Source organism: Polyodon spathula, chromosome 2 (assembly GCF_017654505.1).
Source record: "Polyodon spathula isolate WHYD16114869_AA chromosome 2, ASM1765450v1, whole genome shotgun sequence".
NCBI classification, from domain to species: Eukaryota; Metazoa; Chordata; class Actinopteri; order Acipenseriformes; family Polyodontidae; genus Polyodon; species Polyodon spathula.
Window position 1 is genome coordinate 104,554,044 of NC_054535.1, and position 24,197 is coordinate 104,578,240.

General features: G+C 37.8%; 1 protein-coding gene across 3 annotated transcripts in view; it reads left to right on the forward strand.

Moving 5' to 3' along the window:
* Positions 1–24,197, forward strand: part of LOC121306240 (EGF-like repeat and discoidin I-like domain-containing protein 3) — a 166,565-nt gene that overhangs the window by 81,321 nt on the left and 61,047 nt on the right. For all 3 annotated transcript variants that reach the window (XM_041237981.1, XM_041237988.1, XM_041237996.1), the window contains exon 6: positions 7,610–7,791. In XM_041237981.1, coding sequence (XP_041093915.1) covers positions 7,610–7,791 — 182 coding nt within the window. The remainder of the gene's footprint in view (positions 1–7,609; positions 7,792–24,197) is intronic.

Genomic DNA, 24,197 nt, shown 5'->3' on the forward strand with positions numbered 1-24,197 from the left:
TTTAAAATGTAGGCTACAGATAATATTTAAACAGATATACTATGCAAATATAATGGCTAAATTCCAGCTCAGGCACTTACAATCTGGCCTGCCTGAATTTCCCCCTGTAGTTCAATTGGCTGAGCAATTCCTCACTCCTCCCACTTTAACTGCTGTGTCGGTGTGCTGGCACAGAATAGCTGCCGTGTGTAAAGAGCTTTGGGAATCTGTGGGTTGAAAGGCACTATATAAATCCAAAGTATTATCTATCATTTAAATAAATAGCTTTTTTTTTTTTTAAAGTAGGGATACGCCTGGTAATTCAAAGTTCAAAGTGTTTGAAGACCCTGGGTGATAGTGAGAAATGGTAATCTGTCATGTATGGTAAAGAGGTTCTACCTCCCAGGGTCTTGAAATGTGGTGCGCTAACAGCATAAGCAGGACTGCCATTGCTCTGGGAGTTTCAGGACCATCCATCTGTGTGAAAAAAATGGACATTCCATTGCTTATCAGTACCTACTTTGGGAAGCTGGTAGAGGGCACAGCAAGATTCTTGTTGTTTATTTTTTATTTTTTTTTTATTTAGTACATTCTTTTCTCAAACACAGCTATGTGTAAACACAAAATGCAAGACAGGTTGTTTATAATTAGGCTTGCTACTCTACCTGCCTTTAAAGCTGTAATTAACATTTTTACACCATCTCAATGTCTTAATTACATCCCCAATGATAAAATTAGCCAAAACATGTTTCTAATTAATACATTCTTTGAACAAAACTGATTTCTTTCCACTCACTGCAAGGAAGTTGTTGTCACTATGCTACACACCTCTTGTTTCACGAAATAAATGCCTGGAGAAGCACATAATAAATGCAGAATTAGCAAGAAACAATAGGGGAGATTCATTACGTGTTTGAATTAAAAAGGGTGCAGTATAAATCTGGTGATATTGATCAATTAACTTGCTAGAGCGTCGAACTAGTCAGTTAGTTCCTTTTTGTTGTGCATCATTTGCTGGACTGAAAAGAAAGGCTTGTTAAGTGAGTCTTGCTATTAATCAATATGATTTTTTAAAGTGACATTTGAAGGCAAGTAGTTTTGGTAGGAGTAAACATCAAAAACTACCAAACCTATTTATATTGTCAGGCTGTTTAGAATGTCAGGCATTTCCAGCTGTGGACTATTAGAAGTATGCACTGCAACACAGTATCAATCTAGAGACAGTTATTAGGTGGCACAGGATGATACATTTAACCTGTTGCATTCTATCAATATCAGGACTGCCTGTGGACTTGTTAGAAGTATCAACTACAACAAAGTATCAATCTAAACATTAAGTAGGTCACACAGTTTGATAAAATTAACTTGTGTCATTCTATCACTCTTTCAGTTAACCCTTTTGTGGCCAGTATAAATGTTTCCAAGTGGAAAGGACTATCCAGTAAATGATTGAGGGGCACATTTGTACACATTACTTTTACTTTGCACACGAATGTTTGTAATCTCTCACATAATGGAATCATTACTGTTGCACAATGTATTCATTGTTTCCATTAAATTTGCATAGTCCAACTATTTAAACAGTATCTATAGCCTACAGTTTAAACTGATACGTGAATAAAATATGTTGAACTTCGCCATTCTGTTCATTTTGAGCTCTGATAAACCCCTACGCATGATTATATATTGATAGACATTACATAAGCAAATGAGCAGTCCTTCTTTTGGAATACCATGTTCCTTCTCAAAAATGTGTTCTAATATTAACCTTTAATAAAGGAAAACATCTGCTTTAATGAATTTTGATGTATCTATTTCAGTGCAATGTAATAGAGTAAAAACGATACATTACCTTTGCTTCGTGTATTAAGGGTTACTCTTAAATGAATTCACAATCCAGTTCTGGTTTACATTTTTAGGGTAAACTGAGCATGACCTGGAAACTCTGCTGCCATCTGTAACAGCAGAACATGCCAAAAACAGGGCTGAATTCAAAACAGCAGAGCGCCCCAGAATTTGAGATGTCCTCTGAAAAGCAGAGCGGCTCAAAATTTGGGACATGATCTGAAAAACAAAGTGGCCCAGAATTTGGGATGTAGTCTGAGAATAGAGCAGTCTGTATGTAAAACTGTAAATAAATTATGTTAGAGAAAAACTAATGTGTCCTGTAATAAAACTGTAACAGTGGGAAGGATACATATTTGCAATTAAAATAAATCATGTGAACGGTTATAGATATCCGCTATTTGAAAGAGAAAAGTACATCACCACAGAAAGCCATTTCTTACCTTTGTGCATAACATGACAATTTATATAAAGTAATTGTCACCCACAGTTTGTTACATTAGTACAGCAAAATACATTATATTTTAATTGAAAGGTTCTGGAAAGCAGGTCTATCTCTCTCTCTGATCGCAATGTTAAAATGCCTGCAAGCTTTCCCACTCGTGTTGACGTCATATTCCTCCGACAGACAAGGACTAATCAAAACGCGAGACTGTTATGCGATATTTGTTTGGCTGGAGGGATTATTTTTGTGTTGCGTGAGCCTGTTTTTGTTTAAACTTTTATTTTGGCTCAGTGAGCGTTGTGTGTTTTTTTTAATTTTTTTTTTTTTTTTTTTTTTTTAAACTTTTGTTTCAACCGGCAGTACCTACGTGTCAGTCAGCTTCCTTGCCTGGGAACGTTGTCTCAAAAAGGCACTTTTGTATATAAAATCTGTCTATATTGTATTGCATCATTCACATTGGTATTGCTTTAAAATAGGCTGCTTTCAGGAGACCTAAACAGCTGTTCTTCACTGTGATACAGGGCACTCTCCATTGCTTTTACCATTGCCTGACGTGAAGTTTTTGCTGCAGCAGAATAAAGGTGCTTTTCTTTTTAAACAGCGCTCCATTTCTATTTTTTTAAAGCTTTACACTAGTTCAGCCTGTTTTTCACTGATTTCATTTAAGTATGTTTAACTACTGAATAGTTTGTGCTGCATGCATATAACATATCAAATAAAAGGCCACAAATTTCCCTTTCATATTATGTAAGTTGCAGCAGGCTCAGGCATACTATATGTGGTAGAGATGAGAATATATGTAAAAAAAAAAATGCTTTTCCAAAATAAATCATGTTTGGTCATTACCAATGTGTATATATATATATATATATATATATATATATATATATATATATATATATATATATATAGTAATCATAGATGGCAAATGATATGTCCCCTTTCAGTCTAGCTGTTATAATGACGGAGCAATAGACTCAAAACGAAACCTAAGCTGCGAACTCTGTCAGGAGTACTGCATACACACACTGAATACGTCTTTGGAAAGCCCCAAGTTTGTACCTTTAAACAAGCCAGGTAGGTGGCTGTTACGGTGCCTGAGTAATATGTGCGTAATCTTCAGTGCACTGGCACCCCAAAATGAATGGGGCTGAGTTTTAAGAGTTAAAGTGAAAGTTACCACTTGCAAAACAGCACTAGATAAACTTAATATTGCCTTTTGTTTACTTATACTGCAGTATACTGAATTTCTATAATGCTTAAAGATAGCGACTGAGAATCACGTATGAGAGAACAGTCTCACGGCACTTCAAATACCCAGCACTTTTTAAAATGTATGTATTTTAACCAAAACTACTTAGAATGTGGCTCATAGTGGTTTCCTCACTGACACCCATTTCTTTGAAGATGGTTGTAGCGTTTCAGGCATTCTAAATTGCGTGAAAAATATAGCTGCTTGGTGTCCTAAAATACCTCTGCAGGATTTTCTCACACTGAAAGTTGCAGATATGCGGGAGCAACTTGGAAAATGCTTGATTCCCGCCATCCAGCGCTGAAATTCAAGCCCTGCAGCATTACTGCATGCACTGTAAAAGTAGAAGATAAATAGAGCATCCTGTCAGATATAGTATTCTCCATGCTAGTTATAACCTCAACCACTCAAGTCCAGTAGGCAAACATTCACCATGTTTGTAGTTTTGCATTATTTAGAACATATACAGTTTGCCTATACAGCCTCCCATTGTAGATGTGATCTCAGTTCCTATATCTGATTACACGAAACCCTTTAACAGGTATTGTCATACCACCTAGTGTGTGATACCTGATCTGAGATGATATCTACCATGTCTTTGATGACAAGGAACACAGTGGCCTGCATGGTTCCCCAGGGGATTAACTCCTGCCTACAATAAGGTCAAAGTAAGACCAAGCATTCACACCTTGGTGTTTTGAAACCTCCTGTGAAGTCAGATGCCCTCCACCCCCTCCAGGCGCTGTAGGATTCCAGTTTTGCAAAGGGGCTGGAGTGGCTTCACAGCAAACCTCAAACAGATTTTTCTGAAAAACACCTTCACACACTGCATGTGCATAAGACAACCCTTAGCGATCCATTTATTCAGCGCCTGTCAGGTGTGTCAGGTCCAATTTATTTTCACACAGGTATCTGTATTCACATTTTTTGTAATTGCCCTTATTTGAAATCTGTCTTATCTATCAAATGTTTTTACTGTAAGTTTACCGGCTCTTAATCAAACTCGCTCTTACATGTAATTATTTACTTTATTCCTTATTGTGCTCTTATTTGAAATTGATGTTATTTTCTACTGATGTTGCTGTAGTTTATAACTGCTCTTATCTATAATCTGATGTTCTAAAATGTGATACACGACCCCTTGTTATATCGCCCCTTGCTATAATGAAGATTTGGACATATCGTGGTCCTGGAGTTGGCTCCCCATTTTTACTGTCTAACTGCATATGCCTTAGCTACAATATACATAGGCACTTAGAATTTCTGTTTGTTTTATTTTGTACTGCACATCACAAACTGCAACATACAAAACAATTAAAAACAAAGCGTTAATATCGTACTGTTATCATGCACACACGCATTGTTCAATAACACAAAGCAAATTAAATATCTTCTTGCTGAAGCAGTTTTTATTTTAGTCAGCAAGGTGTTCACTTGTGGCAGCAATGCACTAGCAAAAGCCACAAGGCAGTGATGTCAGCTCCCTAGCAACAAGCTTCCTATGTTGGGAATGGATTCTTTCAAAGCAGAGGGTTTGTGCATTTAAGAAAGGAGAGGAAGACTCATAAAATTAGTTGAAGACTGAAGTTGATGGGAAGCAATCACCCTCCATGGTACGAATTAAAACGATGTGCTGCTTTTTATACAAAATATTGTATATTTTATCCCTTATACCTTGGTATAAAATAATTTTCAAAGAAAATAAAATACTTAACTTGTTAACTTTCAGAACAAGTTGTCTTCCATTCATTCATTCATGAATGCATAAATTTATATTAATTTTGCATGAGCAATCCTTGTTCATCACCAGTCTGAAATATTGATCTAGTTGTATTTTCTCCGGAAAAATCCAAGAAAACCTTTCAGAGGCTGAGGTGAGACCGATAGAAGCTAAAAAAAAGGACTGATCTGAACAGTACACAATACACATAGCCCTTGCACCACAGAAATAACACAGACATAAACAAAGGAGAGGATTTACCAGTATGCACGACTATGAAGAGGTATGTGATAAATACAGCAAACAAGGGGTGGGGCTTGACTGGAGATGCAGTACTGAGTGTCATGTTGATATGCAGTGCCTTTTAGACCTGTTTTACTATGAAAAAAATACTTTTAAACAGTCTGTGTAAAATAAACGTTGTGTTGAAACAGTGGCCACAGCCCACAGGGGCATATTCTATGTGTGTTGCTGTGCCTTGCAAATTTAAGTTTCACCCTCATACTAATTGAATAGAAAATAAATCATAAACCAGACGGTTGCCATAGTAAGCAAAGAAAAGTAAAGTAAAGATACAGAGAAAACCATTTAAAAAGCACAATGTGCAATAGAATTACATAACCTTTGATGGGGTGTTAATAGCTACATTATCACAAAGTACACTTAGTCACATAAGCAGAGGACAGGAAATTTATGATTTAGTAAAATTGTAAAATAAAATAATAAAGCCTTCAGTATGGAGTACTAACACAGTACATAATTTTTGTACATTAAATGTGAAGCATTTCTAACAGTAGTCATTTTTAGAAGTGACAATGTTAGTAATCCGTATACCTTTTTAAACCTCACGTAAATAATCCCAATACATTTTCAAAGAAATAACTTTAAACCAGAAACAGGACCACTTGCTCCAGTACACTTGAAAACCCCATTGTGGATTGATGGCACAATGTCACACTTGTGCTTTGGGTTATCTAAGATGACGTATGATGTTTTTCAGTTATGGCTTTAATTCTCTACTTGTTATGGTCATTTCTTTAAACAAATGCCTTATATTGGCTGGTACAAAGGGGACTTTTTATGTGTCTTGGGGCTTGTTTATTTAGTACATCTAAATAACAATTAGGTTTTATTTATGACAAAAGCTTCAGAATCTAATTATTGTTTTTTAATTTTGTTTTTTGCTATTACAGTATAATTAAAAATTGAAAGTTGGTTCATGTTCTCATGGGACTAATTATATTAAAAAAGCTTTTTAAAGAACTTAAAGCTACTTTTTCTATGGACTAGTTTGGGGCAGGTCTGTGCAGGTTAGGTAGGTTACTTTTTAAGGACTAACTTCTATAACACCGGCTTTCTTTAAACTCATTTCCTGACCTCTTTTGTACTCACTCAATTAAAAACTACTCATTGCTACCTAAGGGATCAAAGTTAACACCCATCCCCTGGCAGCCTCTTTTCAATCATGACATGTCAGCTTCTAAGGTAACTTTATTAGCAGGAGGAGGGCATTTTAATAAAAAAGACTGGCAGACCTCTAATCCGCTGTTACTAAGCAACTCATCATTAGCAGTCTGCAGGTGGAAAAAGAACTAGAATCACTGTCTTCTAGCCATAGGATAACCCTGTGCTACAAGAACTAGAATACCACTACTGTCTTCTAGGCGTGGGGTACCCCTGTGCTACACTTTTCTGTTGTCACATCGATGCAACTTTTGCAATTGAAAGAGTAATAGCTTAAGAGCCCACTGGGTTGTTGTTGTTGTTGTTGTTGTTGGTTGTTAAAACTATTGGTCTAAAATACTGGTCAGTGGCCAGCACTTTTAAAATATCCACACCTTCTAATATGTTATACTTTGTTATATCACAGCCCTTTGTAAAACAGCTTTAAATATTTTGCTAAATAAAATTATGATCTGGAGAATTATGTTGTTTCCATCTTTTGAAAAAGGCTGTCTTGAACAGTGGATCACAATTACAGTAATAGCTATCATGCAATTCTAGTTTAACACATTCCTGTATATTGAAATAAGAGCTTGGGATGATAAATGACCTAACCTGTAATATCAGAAATAGTGTTGATACTAACTGGCAAAGCTCATTTACTGTGCTGAGTTCTGTGTGCTAGTATATGAAGAGTAAAAGGCTTTGAGGACTCTTTGTTTCTCACCTCAATGCATCCCCTTGCTGAAATGGGGGAAGACTTTCAAAAGACAGTTAGTTACCAGAATGGTATTTTTTATGGCAAAACTAAAGTATATAACTTTCTGGGTACTTCAGTGTTTTGTTTAACCTCGTTTTATTTTAATAATGTTGTTTTATCCAGGTCACCTTGTTTTAACCTGTAGTCTGGGGTTTTTCTTGACAGAATGCTCTGGTCCACTTGGAATGGAGGGTGGCATCATATCCAATCAGCAGATCACAGCTTCGTCTACACACCGCGCTCTCTTTGGCCTCCAGAAATGGTACCCCTACTTTGCCAGACTGAATAAAAAGGGCCTGGTGAATGCCTGGACTGCCGCCGAGAATGACAGATGGCCGTGGATTCAGGTAACAGATGGAAACTGAGAGCAAAGGGATCAAATAAAAGGTGGCTGCTTGGAATGTCACTGACAGCGCTGCTGTTATACTGGGTTTAACAAACATCACATACATGCAGCTGAGCAGGTTTTAAACCCAAATGGATATTGCTTTGTTTTTCTGTGGGGTAAAAAGTGTAGCTGGTTGATTTTCTGAAGAACTTCTTACCACCCCTTTGTATATTATATGGTTATTTATTATTGGTTATCGCTGTCTTCTTTGGGTTTCAATGACCAGTTTTTCAAAGAGGACTGAAATCCAATAAACAGCCATTTTTCAGGTCACAAGAGAGTAATTGACCCAACCACACCCTGAAAAAAACAAGCTTTAATAGCTCCATGCTGCCAGCTGTGAAGCTCTGTAGACTGCACACAGTTAAACAAGATAGGCTTAGGTAGACCAGGTAGTGGTCCAGTTTTGTCTTACTCTGTCAAGAGATAACACAAACAGCATCTTCTTTAAGAGCACATAGTAATGCTTTCATCTATCCTGTGCTGTTTTTCATTACACCCACTTCACCCCACCCCTACAAGGGTAAAGGCATGTTGCTGTTCACCTCTAACAGATAGGAGTCAGAGAAAAAAGCTTCTACTTTCATGCCATTTCCTGTTGCTTTTTAATTACAACAGCCATTTGCAGTTCTGTTCAGATTAACCATGTATCTTGTTTTTAATTAGCCTAGTGTCAATAACCACAAGCTGCATTAATTAAACCTTAAAAATAGGTCATGCACCTCCTCAAAGGATCAAAGAGCCAGGAGAGTAGACAGTTAACATAGCCTTGCCATGCTTTCAATAGAACTCCACTAATCTATTTTTTGTGAGTGCCCTACTGTACTCAATACCAATATTTGCACAGCAGGTATAATTGGTTTTATGTCTCAGTCCTTTCTACTTGCTGATTGTTATTATGATCTATGTTGATATTTTTTTCTTTTTCATTTAAAAGTGGGATCAGGTATATGTTTGAAGCAAATGTTCGTTATATATATTATATTATATATATATAATATATATATATATATATATATATATATATATATATATATATATATACTGTGACAATCCCTGGGACCCTCCCAAAGGCCCGGCGGGGGACACAAGGGTTAACACATAAGAGTGTCAGGGGTAAAATTAAATTAATATATCACCAACTCCCCATTCCTTTGGAACCTGACCCCACGTGTAGGGCCCTCCGGGTCACATCCCTGGGTTGGAGGGGAACGTGTGGGGTTGGGGTTGCCTGTTAGGAGCGAAGGGGCGCAGTGTGGGGAGAGCGAGGATTGGCCCGGGGGGTAATAAGGGGTGCATTGCCCTTGACCCCCATTCTTGGCACGAATGGGTATAAGTGCATAGGATAGAGAGGTAAGAAGTATAGGAAAATGAGGAAATAAGAGCGTTTGTTTAAATAAATATGGCCTCAAACCTATAAAACACTTATCTTGTCTTGTACATGAAGTTGTAATTTTCCAATATTACAACAGCAAACGAACATTCAAAGAGGAGATTAAATGTTTAAGAGATACAAATGGCAAAATCGTAAATGAAGAAAAAAAAATAGCAAATATATTAAATGATTACTTTTCACAAGTTTTTACAAAGGAAGATACTGACAACATGCTCCACATGTCATCCAGTTCCTATTCAGTTTTAAATAACTTTAGCATAACTGAGGCAGAAGTGTTAAAGGGACTAGGAGCTCTTAAAATAAACAAATCCCCTGGGCCAGATGAGATCCTCCCAGTAGTACTCAAAGAAATGAAAGAATTTACAAACTGCTAACCAAGATCATGCAGCAGTCTTTTGACACAGGGGTGGTACCGACAGACTGGAAAATTGCAAACGTAATACCGATCCACAAAAAGGGAAACAAAACTGAACCAGGTAACTACAGACCAGTAAGCCTGACTTCTATTATATGCAAACTTATGGAAACTATAATAAGATCCAAAATGGAAAATTACCTATATGGTAACAGGGTCCTGGGAGACAGTCAACATGGTTTTAGGAAAGGGAGATCGTGTCTAACTAACTTGTTTGATTTTTTTGAGGATGCAACATCGATAATGGATAATTGCAAAGCATATGACATGGTTTATTTGGATTTCCAGAAAGCTTTTGACAAAGTCCCGCACAAAAGATTAATTCTCAAGCTGAACGCAGTTGGGATTCAAGGAAACGCATGTACATGGATTAGGGAGTGGTTAACATGTAGAAAACAGAAAGTACTGATTAGAGGAAAAACCTCAGAATGGAGTGTGGTAACCAGCGGTGTACCACAGGGATCAGTATTAGGTCCTCTGCTATTCCTAATCTACATTAATGATTTAGATTCTGGTATAGTAAGCAAACTTGTTAAATTTGCAGATGACACAAAAGTAGGAGGAGTGGCAAACACTGTTGCAGCAGCAAAGGTCATTCAAAATGATCTAGACAAGATTCAGAACTGGGCAGACACATGGCAAATGACATTTAATAGAGAAAAGTGTAAGGTACTGCACGCAGGAAATAAAAATGTACATTATAAATATCATATGGGAGATACTGAAATTGGAGAAAGAATCCATGAAAAAGACCTAGGAGTTTTTGTTGACTCAGAAATGTCTTTATCTAGGCAATGTGGGGAAGCTATAAAAAAGGCCAACAAGATGCTCGGATACATTGTGAAAAGTGTTGAATTTAAATCAAGGGAAGTAATGTTAAAACTGTACAATGCACTAGTAAGACCTCATCTTGAATATTGTGTGCAGTTCTGGTCACCTCGCTATAAAAAAGATATTGCTGCTACAGAAAGAGTGCAAAGAAGAGCGACCAGAATTATTCCGGGCTTAAAAGGCATGTCATATGCAGACAGGCTAAAAGAATTGAATCTGTTCAGTCTTGAACAAAGAAGACTATGTGGCGACCTAATTCAAGCATTCAAAATTCTAAAAGGTATTGACAGTGTCGACCCAAGGGACTTTTTCAGCCGGAAAAAAGAAACAAGGACCAGGGGTCACAAATGGAGTTTAGATAAAGGGGCATTCAGAACAGAAAATAGGAGGCACTTTTTTACAAAGAGAATTGTGAGGGTCTGGAATCAACTCCCCAGTAATGTTGTTGAAGCTGACACCCTGGGATCCTTCAAGAAGCTGCTTGATGAGATTTTGGGATCAATAAGCTACTAACAACCAAACGAGCAAGATGGGCCGAATGGCCTCCTCTCGTTTGTAAACTTTCTTATGTTCTTATGTTCTTATTTGTTAATTGGGGTCTTAGAAAAAGAAAAAACACCAATCAATGGAATTAAATGGTTAAATGATACTTTAACGTGTGGAGTTTGCCTACAAGACTGACAGTGATTGGTTTGTATAGGGTTTGTTGTATATTAATCGTAATATATAAAGAAGAAAGTTTGTCTGTTTGTCTGTTCTTTTATGCATTCAGACCCCGCAGGAGCCAGTGCAACCAAACTCTGCAAAGCCGCCTCTTTCATCCACAGGAATGTCGAGGGCTATGTTTGGATTCGAAATTTTGAACCTTGGGTTACTTTATTTAGTAACCCTGTTGCTGGATCACTACAGTAGCCATGCATCTCAAATTAAAGAAACCCACAAAACCAAAAAGATAAATAAAAAGAGTAAACATTTTTTAAAAATCTTGATTGGTAAGATCGGCAACTTATAGGAATCCATAAGTCATGCATGAAATACTGAAATATTGAATTTTCCTGTGCAGCGCCGGATACTTCAGCTAGTATCAAATAATCTTGATTACACTGTGTTTGTATTTTTTAGCAGGATTAGCAATAAAAAGCCTACTCTTTGAGCCTACCTGATTTTTTTTTTTAAATCCCACGATATCGCGATATGGAAATATCATATGGAAATAGCATATCAAAATATCGATATTGGTGCCTACCCCTAATATATATATACATGTGATGTATATTATTTTGTTATGTCTTATATGTAGCTGGTATTATGTATTATACCTTTCTTACAATATAGTAATGTGAGTTAGTACACCCCATTTAAAAAAATCTGAGTGCCTTTCTCTTGTTTGAACAATAACAATAAATGTTAACCTAATTGTGGGGTTCAAGGGGCGGAGCTAGGCACCAACAACCTATCATCTCCTGTCATCGATTAAATCTACCTTATTTAAACATTAGTCACCTCTACCTAGCTGTCTTATGTTTTTTCGTTTTGGCATAAACCTAAGCGATTTCAAGACCCATCAACTTTCGTATACCTCAGTAATGGAGTACTTACAGCAGTCGTCATCGGATTCAGAGGATTCCCAGGATTTTCTGTCAGTACCAGATCATTCTCCTCCAGCTTCAATCTGGGTTCATCCAGTCTTCGTTTTTTCTGCCCTTCTGGTATTTCAGTTACATCTGATCAGGCTTCCGATCAGGCTCTCGTCCAGGTTCCAATTCGAATGTTGCCTACCGTTCCTGCCACTCAAACATTGAATCGGCGCCGATCCAAGCGACTTCGGCCTCAGGACGCCCCTCCAGATCGATTGTTTTGAAGGACTGGCCCATGAATAAATTGATAAAAACCCTCCTTAAAAACGGTAACGCGATTCCAGCAGGGAGTGATAGAGAGTCTCTTTTTATTCTCTATTGCAATTCAGTCTCAGCAGAACCAGTCTTTCCTCCGAAAAAACATAATCAGCCACGCCCAGCCATTCAGCATCCTAAAACAGACAGCAGGCAGTCTATTCCGGATCAAATCACCCCCACAACTAGCAACGCTAACCAGCAGCCAGCCATTGAAATCCAACATTCGCAAATATTTAACGAGATAAAATCATTTACGCAGCCTTTTGCCGATACTCTATCTTTGGTCAGTTCTCAACTGTTGGATCTAGATAAAAGGATGTCTAATATGGAACCGGGAAAACAATCTACAACGCTGTCATTAATTCCAGCATCAAATCCGCCTACAGCTTCTTTCGGTCCAGCCCTAATTTCAGCCAGTGAAGCAGATCCTCCAATATACAACCTCGCTACTGCTTATGGATCCTCCTCTCCAACTGCAGCTAGATGTCACCCTATATCTTCACAAATCAGACGTAACATTCTCGAAGGTAAGGACATTAATCTTGTTTCACTATTAATGACAACTTCGGAATTCTTGGACCATAGAGTAGTGGATTGCGGAGATTTGGCAGTAACTCTAAAATCCAGAGATCACAGACTGCTTAAAAATCTTACATTAGGGGAATCTCATTATTGATTTATCAGCACCACAGGGGTCAAGCACCAGCAGCATTAACTCATTAATTCCCCAAGATCAATTTTCCCTGCATTACATCACTATTGCAGACGCAATACATTCAATTAAATTAGCAGGTTGTGGTTCCTGGTTAGCAAAAGCAGATATATCACACGCATTTAAAGTAATGCTAATCCATCCGTCTCTCTGTCACCTGTGGTATAGGCTGGGATGGCAAGTTTTATTTTGCCACCCAATTGACTTTCGGCTGCCTCAGCAGCCCGAAGATATTTGATACCCTGTCGGAAGCACTGTGCTGGATTCTTCTTAATGTCTATCATGTCCCATTCTTGCTCCACTTGCTAGACGATTTTTTAGTAATTTCTCCTCCGTCAGATGCACCAGTAGAAGCGATTTCCAATCTTAAAAGCTTATTATCTGAAGTTAGCGTTCCGCTTTCAGAAGAGAAATCAATCAGTCCCCTGCATTCTTTGGAATTCCTTGGAATCATTCTAGATACAGAAAAGTTTGAAGCCAGCCTGCCTGAGTCTAAACTTGACCTGATTCGTCTGCTCATTGAGGATTTTCAGATCAGTAAAACAATTAAAAAACAGGCACTGCTTTCATTGCTGGGTTACTTTAACTTTGCAATACGTATCATTCCACAGGGGAGGACGTTTATATCTCGACTCCTAGCGCTGGCAGCAACAGCAAAAAATCTGGACTCCTATATAAATATCTCTTCAGAAGCTAGGAAAGACATTCAAATGTGGTCTGCGCTTATTCAGCACTGAACGGTCTCTCTATGTTTTATGATGATTTCATTTCAGCTCCACACGATATGGCTTTATTTACTGATGCCTCATCTCTGGGATTCGGAGGTCTATTTAACAATCATGGTTTTGCAGTACATGGCCTGAGGAAATCGAAAACATATCTCCTCATCTAAAATCCACAGCTCTGCTTGAGATATACCCAATAGTAGCAGCTGCCCAGCTATGGGGTCATCTCTGGTCTAAGAAATCAATACTATTTTACTGTGATAATTCAACTACAGTGCATATTATAAATAAAGGACATTCCTTGTCGACTCTTATCATGCAATTGCTGTGGCGGCTAGTATGGATTTCAGTCTCTAATAATTTCCCAATACAAGCGCGCCCCCTTACCGGGCATTATTAATAATGCAGCTGACGCTCTATCTTGTTTACAGATTTCCAAATTCCACAGTTTGCTACCCACAGCTTTGCAATATCCAGCCACAACGCCACAGTTCAATCAGCTGATTTTCAACTAAATCCAGCTATTAATAAACTTCTTAATTCAGCTCAAGATTACATGGCATCAGCACTTGCCCCATCAACCAGATCCTCGTACTCTACAGGTTGGGCATGTTATGTAACTTTTTGTTTACAAAGCAGGACTAATCCTACTCCATTCAACCAGGACTGGATCATCGCGTTCATAGTGCATGCAAAGGACTCTACATCTGGCACCAGCTACAATCAGACTATATTTGTCAGGAATTTGGTATCAATTTCGTTTGATGTCCATCAATTCTCCAACTCTATTATCATTTCCAGCGGTTCGTCTCCTTTTACGAGGAATTTCTAAGTGCTCTCCGGCTCCTTCTTCTGCTCGCCTGCCTATTTCTATAGGCAGTCTCAGTAACTTGATTTCAATTCTGCGCCATGGCTGTTTTTCTCCATTTGATGATTTAACTATGGAAGTCATATGTCTGTCTGCATTTTTCGGGTTTTTGAGATGTTCTGAATATACAGTTCCTTCTATTGCCAGCTTTCCTACCCTCGGTATCTGCTGCAGTGACCTCAAGCTCATCCCAGATTCTCATTTCATCTTATTTCTTCGCATTTCAAAAACAGATCAACTGCGGCAAGGACAATGTATTCAGCTTTTTTAGATCAGCTCTCCTCTGTGTCCCTTCACTTCCATGTTGAAGTACATTGCAGAACGCAAGGCCATTTCATCCTCCGACCCTTTGTTTATCAATTCAAGCCGGTCCATTGTAACAAGGCATTGGTTTTCAACACACCTTTCCACCGTGGTGTCCAAAGCAGGTCTTCCTTCGCAATTCTACACTCCTCATTCATTTAGAATAGGGGCAGCTACTTCAGCTGCAAAAGCCAACATTAACCAGCATTTAATTAAAAATATGGGACACTGAACTTCATCAGCAGTTGAAACTTATATTCGTTCTTCATCATCTGAAATATCCTCCGCACATCAGTCCATTGCTAGTATGTCCAGAGTGGGGATGACCTTTCTGTCTGAGCCACCAAAGATTTCCTCCTAAGAAATAAAATTAAAAGTTTTTTTTTTCTTTCCACTGTGCAGAGGGTCTTCACATAGTTATTAGGGTACAGTATACTAACCCCTTTGTCATGTTAAGTGTTTGTTTTCTTTCGTCTAAATGTTTTCTCTTTTCTTCTTTCTTATGCATTGGCAGTTCTCTCTTTTTTCTTCTTCACATTGCGTCAGCGGGGAGCCGGGGGTCCATCTTTTGGGGGGTTAGTGATTCAACTTTCTCCAACCCTTTGTTAAGCTCCGCTTCATTTACCTCATAAAGGAGGGTTCTCCATGAGTCAGAGGGGACCCCCGGCCAAACCCTTCCATCTGCATGTATGTTTCTTTTGGGATTCTTCTTTCAGGTCTGATGCCTCTATGTGAGGGTCCCCAAGCGGTGGCATCCATCTTGTCGGGTCTCCTCAAAGACAGTGGCCCCTTTCCTGTTTGGCGGGTCTCCTCAGCGACGGAACCCCACCCTTCTATTATGTTGGGCTTTGAATAGGCGGAACACCATGTTTTAACAAATACTAACTTTATGTTTTCTTTCCGGTTCGCGAGCCTCTTCGTATGTACGGTGCCCCTCTTGGTATGTCGGGTCACCTCAAAGACGGTGGCCCCCCTCCTGTTTGTCGGGTCTCCTCAGAGACGGAACCCCCTTACTGTATATGTTGGGTCAGGAAGAGCCGGAACCTCTTTTGTGTTAACAACGCTAATTCATGTCTTTCTTTCCAGTTTGCGAGCCTCTTCGTATGTCGGGTAACCTCAGAGACAGTGGCCCCCCTCCTGTTTATCGTGTCTAACGATCAAGTAAATGTTGGGCCTTGAAGAGGCGGAACCTCTCTCTCCATGTGTATATGTTTACTAACTCTGTCAATAAACACTATCAGGGGCCATAGCTCCGCCCTGTGAATTAAGCATTGATGTACAATGAATTGATCTTTTGACGCAAGTTAATGGACATTGATGGAGCTCCTGTGTTTGAAGGGAAGTTGAAGGTGCTAAATGTTTAACATGGTCAATATTAGCCCTTAGCGGTCCATTTATTCAGTGCTTGTCAGAAGTGTCGGGTCCAATTTATTTTCACACCACTGTTTATTTTATACATGCTGTTTAAAATATTTTTATTTCAGAGTAAAACAGGTTTAAAAGGCCCTGCATAGCCAAAGGACATCAGTGCTGCATCTCCAGCCTAGCCCCACCCCTTGTTCGCAGTATTTTTCATATACCTCTTTATAGTTTCATCACCAAACTCCTCAATGATGCAATCCAAGTCATGGTTTTATTACTATAACGTCTCAAAAAGATATGATATTCCTTGAGCGCTGGATGCAGAAGCAGCTATCTCCTTTGTTTGTGTCCGTGTTATCTCTGTGGTGCAGGGGCTATTTGTATTGCTCAGATACACCCCTTTTCAATTTTGTTTTATTCGGCTTCATTCGGCTCCTATCGGTCTCACTTGGCCATTGAAAGGTTTTCTCTGCTTTTTCTGAAAAAAAGACAACTAGAGACCTATGCTTTACGGACAGGGTCTGACATCGGACTAGAAAGGGAAAATTGTAATGTTGGTCCTGGTCCGACATGGGACCGCAAAGGCTTAAAAAGATTTATTTATTTATTACTTTATATATTCTATATTTTTCATTTTATTAATTACTATTCCTGTCTCTGAAAAGACTGGGCAGCTGTTATTTTCTACCCCCTTGTAACTGTCGTCTTCCACTTGCCAGTCACACATGGCACAGCTGCAGAATGTCATTTCTAAAAACTACCACCCAGAGTGTGCACATGTTTTGCTGTCATTCACTAGAACATATTCAAAATAGATTCAACATGATTTATTAGGCAAGACAAATGCAGGTGTACCCTCAACATTTTAACCAGTTAATACCATTGCAGAAGGACAATGTGGGATATTTTTTCTTCATTTTTACCCCAATATTGGCTCCAGACTGAAAATGTAACAAAGAAGAAACAAAATGAAAAACCAATGCTTTGAATTTTATTTCAAACTTATGTAAACTACAAATTGCATCAACTGACTTTTTATTAATTCAGAGAAATTATTACCCAACCAAATGTGATGTATTAAAGCTGTTGTAATTGAGGTTTTAATTGTACCATGTGGAATGACGGATTTCAGCTTTGAACTTAGTTCCTGACAGGGGGTGCATAACTGTAAAGAGAACATGGAGAGATTCCATATGCTTTTGGGGTTGTCTGTGTTAGTAATTGGTAACAGTGAGAGAAAGTGTCACCACTGTATGTGTGGTGAAAAAGTAAAACCTGAGATTTCACAAACAAGTTCAGAAAAAAAAATATATATATGAAAATTACATATATATATATATATATATATATATATATATATATATATATATATATATATATATATATATATATATATATATATATATATAGTACCAGACAAAAGTTTGAGTACACATGCATGAAACTAGGTTTTTCATGATTATCTATGCTTTTACTGTATAAACTTGTCTATAAACACTTAATATTTCATTATATAATACGTGTACTTATATAAGCTGATAATTATAAGTGAATTGCTTTAAAAAATTTCAATGAAATGGTCACCCAAAGCAAGGGGATTTCAGTCTGTTAAAAGTCTGAAATGTGTATAACACAGTGTTAGAACACTGGCCTAAGTATAAAAGTGTCTTTGTTAGATGTTCTCTGAGTTAACTAGCATGTTATGTAATTAACCTTTTGTCACCAATTATTGTTAACAGGTGATGGTCCATGATTACTATAAATATAGGTAGCATAGGCACGAGTTTGTCATTCCTGAATGTAAGGGAGCAGAAAATGGCAAAAGGTATGTTAAGCAATGAAAAGGTAAATGAAGGTCAATCTTTAAGACAAATCGCAAGAACTTTGCAAGTGTCTGTAACTGCTGTGGCCAAGACCATCAAACGAAACCATCACAGAAAATAGGAGGCACTTTTTTACACAGAGAATTGTGAGGGTCTGGAATCAACTCCCCAGTAATGTTGTTGAAGCCGACGCCCTGGGATCCTTCAAGAAGCTGCTTGATGAGATTCTGGGATCAATAAGCTACTAACAACCAAACGAGCAAGATGGGCCGAATGGCCTCCTCTCATTTGTAAACTTTCTTATGTTCATATGTTCTTATGATTTGAAGAAACTGGCACTCATTAGGACCAAACAAGGTCAGTCAGGGCAAGGGTGACCTCAGAATCAGAGAACAAGTTAATTCAAGTCACAAGTCTGCGAAACCGGTGATTAACTGCCCCTGAAATACAAGCTCAGCTAAATGCTACTAGAAGTACAGATGTTTCAACATCAACTGTTCAGAGGAGATTGCGTGAAGCTGGCCTAACTGGAAGAATTGCTGCAAAAAAATCATTGTTTAGAGTGCAGAATAAGAGGAAGAGACTTGCCTGGGCTAAAAAACACAGAAACTTGACGTTTGGGGAGTGAAAGTTGGTCTTATGGACTGATGAGTTAAAATTTGGAATATTTGGGTCCAACCGCTGAGTATTTGTAAGACACAGAGAGGATGAGCGCATGAGTTCTGCATGTGTGGTTCCCACTGTCAAGCATGGAGGAGGCAGTGTCATGGTCTGGGGTTGCTTTACTGTTGACAGAGTTGGTGATCTTTATCAAGTCCATGGCAAGCTCAACCAGCATGGCTATCATAACATACTTCAGAGGCATGCCATTCCATCAGGATTACGGCTAGTTGGGCAGTCCTTCATTCTTCAGCAAGATAATGCCCTGAAACATACCTCAAAGTTGTGCAAGAACTATCTGGCAAAGAAGGAAAGCAAAGGACAACTCAATCTATTGACCTGGCCTGCCCAATCCTACCTCAATCCTATAGAACTTGAATGGGACGAACTGGACAGAAGAGTCAAAGCAGAGCTACCGACAAGTGCCCTACATCTCTGGGAATTGCTGCAGAAGAGCTGGGAAGACATGTCGGGTGATTTCCTGCTGAAACTTGTTAACCCAATGCCTCGTGTTTGTGAGGCTGTTATTAAGGCAAAGGGTGGCTATTTTGAGGAATCCAAGATTTAGAGACAATTTTCAATTTTCTTGAACTTTGCTTTGATACTCCTTATGTTTTGTTTTGTATATTGTAACATGTGCTGAAACGTATTTACTGAAACGTATACGACGTAAAACATTGTCAATTATGAAAAAAACCTAGTTTCCAGCAAGTGTACTCAAACTTTTGACGGGTATTGTGTGTATATTACAGAAATTAGCCTAAAGTTGTTAAATAAATGACAAATAAACAATCTCTTGCGGTATGCATGAGTCCTCCACAAATAAAGACCGGGGCTGACACAGTTTTCTTTCTTGCACTTATCATAGTGTTAGAAAATGTGCGCTATAGTAAATATTAATGAAGTTGCAAAAACTCTAACAACCAATTATGCACAGTTATGAAAAAGAATTAAAAGAGAATATTAAATATAAAACAGAAATGAAAAAGCACTTAATAAGTAAAGAAGAGATAGCAGAAGCCATTGACAATCACTGCACACGCGAGACAACACGGGAATGGTAAAAATACAAAGAAGGCTCACAACACATGCTGGGATGGCGGTGGTGAATGCTGTGACATACGCCTTGTGCAGACACAGTGCAATTGGCCACTTTGCGAGCTCCCTTCTCGTAAGAGGGAAAATATGCTTGTTTAATGGAAAAACAGGTAATAATTTCTGTTTCTTGTATACTTGAAATCTCGTATATTGGTAGTTTGTGTAGTGAGAGATTACTGTGTGTGTGTGTGTGTGTGTGTGTGTGTGTGTGTGTGTGTGTGTGTGTATATATATATATATATATATATATATATATATATTAGTGCTGGGACAAACACAGGATTTTTATGTTCGGATATTCGCTCATAATCTAAATATTCGCTTGGATATTCGTTAGTTTTTCAAAAAGTAATAAAAGCCTTTGTATTGCTCTGAACACAGGCAGAGACAGCATAGCAGCAGAGGCAGGGGGTGTGGCCGTGGCCCTGTGTTTGTGTGTCTTTATTTTACAGCAAGACCTTACAATATGTAACACGTTAACATAGAAAAATATCCCAGGAGTAAAGAATAAGTTGTGTAGGATTTACTTTACCCCAGTGAATTAACTACAAAACAAAGAATGCCAAATAGCAGTTCAAGTTAAACATTGTTTTGTTTATTCCCAAAAAAAAAAAAATACAATTTAATTGTGTAGTTTCTGTTTTTTTTTTTTTTAAATAAAATCAACCAATAGATCTGCATTTTCTCTGTTGCAGTCCAATCATAAACACCTGAAGGTATTCTCTACCTCAGCTGAAGGTCTTGAGTAAGTTTAACCAATGGGAGAGTCAAATATCTGCCCCTTGTTATGTATGAGTGAGCAGAGGCGGGCCATAAATATGCTAGGGTGAGCGGTGTTAGAATAACTGAATTTCACGCAATATATGCTTATTAGTGAAATAGCTTGCATCACTTGATTTTCAAGGTGTGGTATCTGAAGCATAATCAACAAGTGCAGAGAAACATCATCTGTAATTGACAAACCCAGGACTGGAAGATCCAAAAAGCTGTCTAAGAAGGATGAGCAATACTTGAAGATAATATCCTTAAGGAACAGAAAGAAGACAAGTGTTGAATTGATAACAGAACTGGCAGAAAGCACAGATGTCACCTTTTGACCATTGTTCCATAGTTCAATTTCTTTGTTCTTATGCATATTTTAGCTTTTTAGTCTTGTTCCCCTTTCTTAACAGAGGTATTCTTACTGCAACACATCCTTTAAGTCCTGATTTCAAGGGTGACCTTTGTGCTGTTGATTTGGTGGACAACGGACCCTGTGCCTTCTGCCAGTTCTGTTGTCAATTCAATAGAAAATGCAACATGTCTACGGCTTTTGCACAGAAGTGTGTGTATGTGTGCGTGTGTGTGTGTGTGTGTATGTATGTATGTATGTATGTATATATATATATATATATATATATATATATATATATATATATATATATATATATATATATATATATATATATATATATTATATATATATATATATGTATATGGCATGACATACGTCAACAATATGTACAGACTAGTATAGAATAAGAAATTGCAAAGAATAATTTAATGAAAATTGGTATTGAAGACATAGATGTCATCATGTAAGTAATTTATGTGTTAGTATCATGGTAAAGTATATTAAAATTAATTAAAATTACTGATTTGCAGTGGAGCATGAGGAATAACTTATTGTGTTCTTATCTAACAATGCAAGTCTTGTATAGAGACAGACGGTTGCACTGAATGAGTGATACCTCCATACAGCCTGATAATCTGATTCTACCAATAACGTATGCTAAATAATGTTAATGCCAAATTTCCAGATATATATATATATGGACACAATGTAAAGTGTAACATACACACAGGGGTATGTACGACTGCCTCCACTTTCATTAGAGATTTAATTCCCAGTTGGGGATAATAACAATAAGGAGAAGTATAAATGGGGTGACTTTTAACGCTTTCTTTCGGTGTTAAACAATTTAAAATATATCACCCCTAAAGGTTTTCCAAACAAAACCCCATCCATTTTAAAAAACGAATGACAATCTTAATAATATTTTTTGTGAGAATGTGCGAGTAAAGTTTTAATTCAATTGTAGGTTGTCATGCCTGACACACAGTTTAGAAGTAAAAACTGTGGTTGTGAACTGAAACACATAGAATGTAAAAACATTTGATAACCTGGGGGGATTGTGGGAGAGGTACTAATGTGGTTTAAAAAATATGTATGTGTAATTGCAGAGCACTGTCATAACAGTAATTGTTGGCAGTCTGAGGCATTCTGTTTCTTTGTTGTGGGATTTGGAGCCTCTTACCCTCAGAGCCATATTTTATTACCATAACTGTATATATGATGTATAAGTCAAGGGCATTGGGTTCATAAATTATTCTAAAATCAACGCAGCCACTCATGAAGCATTCTGATAACAATTACAGCAGAGCACTTATTGAAACTGCTTCTTTGAAGTCACAGTGAGTAAAAGGTGTTCGCTATATAGGAATGGAACAAGATGTTTGTTTTACTGTAGACAAGGACAGATATTTCTGGAGTCCCATGTCCATTTCCTTGGGATCCTGTGCTTAAACGACACATGTACTCAGAATTTTACACTCAACTGCCATTCCTCTCTCCGATGACTTCATTGATATCTGAAAACTGACATAATTCTGGGTCTATTATCATAAGAAAACAGGAATGTATTCAGTACTGAACAATAGCAGTTAAATATATAGACCCAATGTGACCTGGCACTAGCGAGACACATAAAATTGAATGGTATTTCCATTGCAATGAAATTGAGACCAATCATTAGGTTATCCACGTTAATAATACAAATGAAAACAGTTTAAAGCCTCGACTGTCCTTACTCCTGGGATAAGCTTTGTTTAAGTGAGTACTGTATGTTGTAAAGTCTTTCTGTTATCTAACTGGGTTAAGTCTAGATGTTTTTAACCATTCTCTTATGGTTAATTTGTTGCTGATATAATGTGATAGCCCACTGAAGCTGCTGTGGCACTCATCAGCTTCAGTAGAAGTATTAGCTTCACCACATGGTAAAGGCCTCTGACTTGGCAGGTGATGTTCCTGTCAGCTGAACAGTTTTACAATCGCACCATAATTAGGCCAATTCTCAGTGCTTACACCTCAACTAGATCCTTCATTATTTAACCAATTAAACCGTTGACCTTGTACTAATGAAGTTCATTATAAACATCATGCAGTGTCAGCCAATCAGGTTCTGAGAAGAGTAATCTTTATTCTATGGTAATATTATTACATATCTGTCAGGTTTCAGATATCATATTATCTGGGGTTGTCATTACTTTCAGATATTCAGCCTGTTTTTTTTTTGGCTGAAAACATTTTATTTAGTATTTTTTCACAATGTACTGAAACATATATATGTTATCCTAATCTTGAATCTTGTTTAGTATTATTTATTTTTATTTATTTCTTAGCAGACGCCCTTACCCAGGGCGAGGTTTAAGTTGAATGTATCAGTTTAAACCTTGATCGTATACCCATGTAACAAATATCATCCAGTAAGTGATACCCACAAACTCTCTGCTACTGGGTTAAAGTGATGACTGAAGAGAGAAAAATGGAACTGGTTCATTGGTCATCCAATTATGTAAATCCACTAGAGCAGAGAAAATTAAGTTGAAACTCCCTCTCACACACACACACACACACACACACACAAGCATGTGCACAAAAAGACTAAATTGCAGGTCCAACACTTTTCTCTTTATAAGCTGCCTCTGACATGCGTTTCCCAATGTAATTAACTTTTTTTTCTTGTGTTCAATTTAACAATAGACCAAACAGGCCCACAATCTAGAAAGAAAAAATCTAGTCAAAGTGTATACAACATCACAGAGTTCTTAATCAATTTAAACACACCACTTATCCACCAAATGTACCTGGAAATTGTAAAGAATCTTTTCATACTTTCCCATGTATTCTTTTTTTGTATTGCCCCACATTCCTATTATCGGAATAATTCAGCATTTAGTTGATTGTTTACATCTGCTTACAATTTACAGCACACAGCTTTAGAATGTGAATCGCTTTCTCCACTCTGCTTGGGATCATTTACAGAAATGACCTTCTCCCTTTCCACAGAGATTTAGGAGTTGAAGCCAGTGTAGAGATGCAACAAGTAATCGATTATAGATCGCAGTGGCTTTTATTTTTCTGATTCATCGCAGAAGTCTCAGTCACAGCAACAATGTAACGGGGCGGAGGCTGGATGTGACTCAGCGAACACTTACACCACAAGTGAACATCTTAA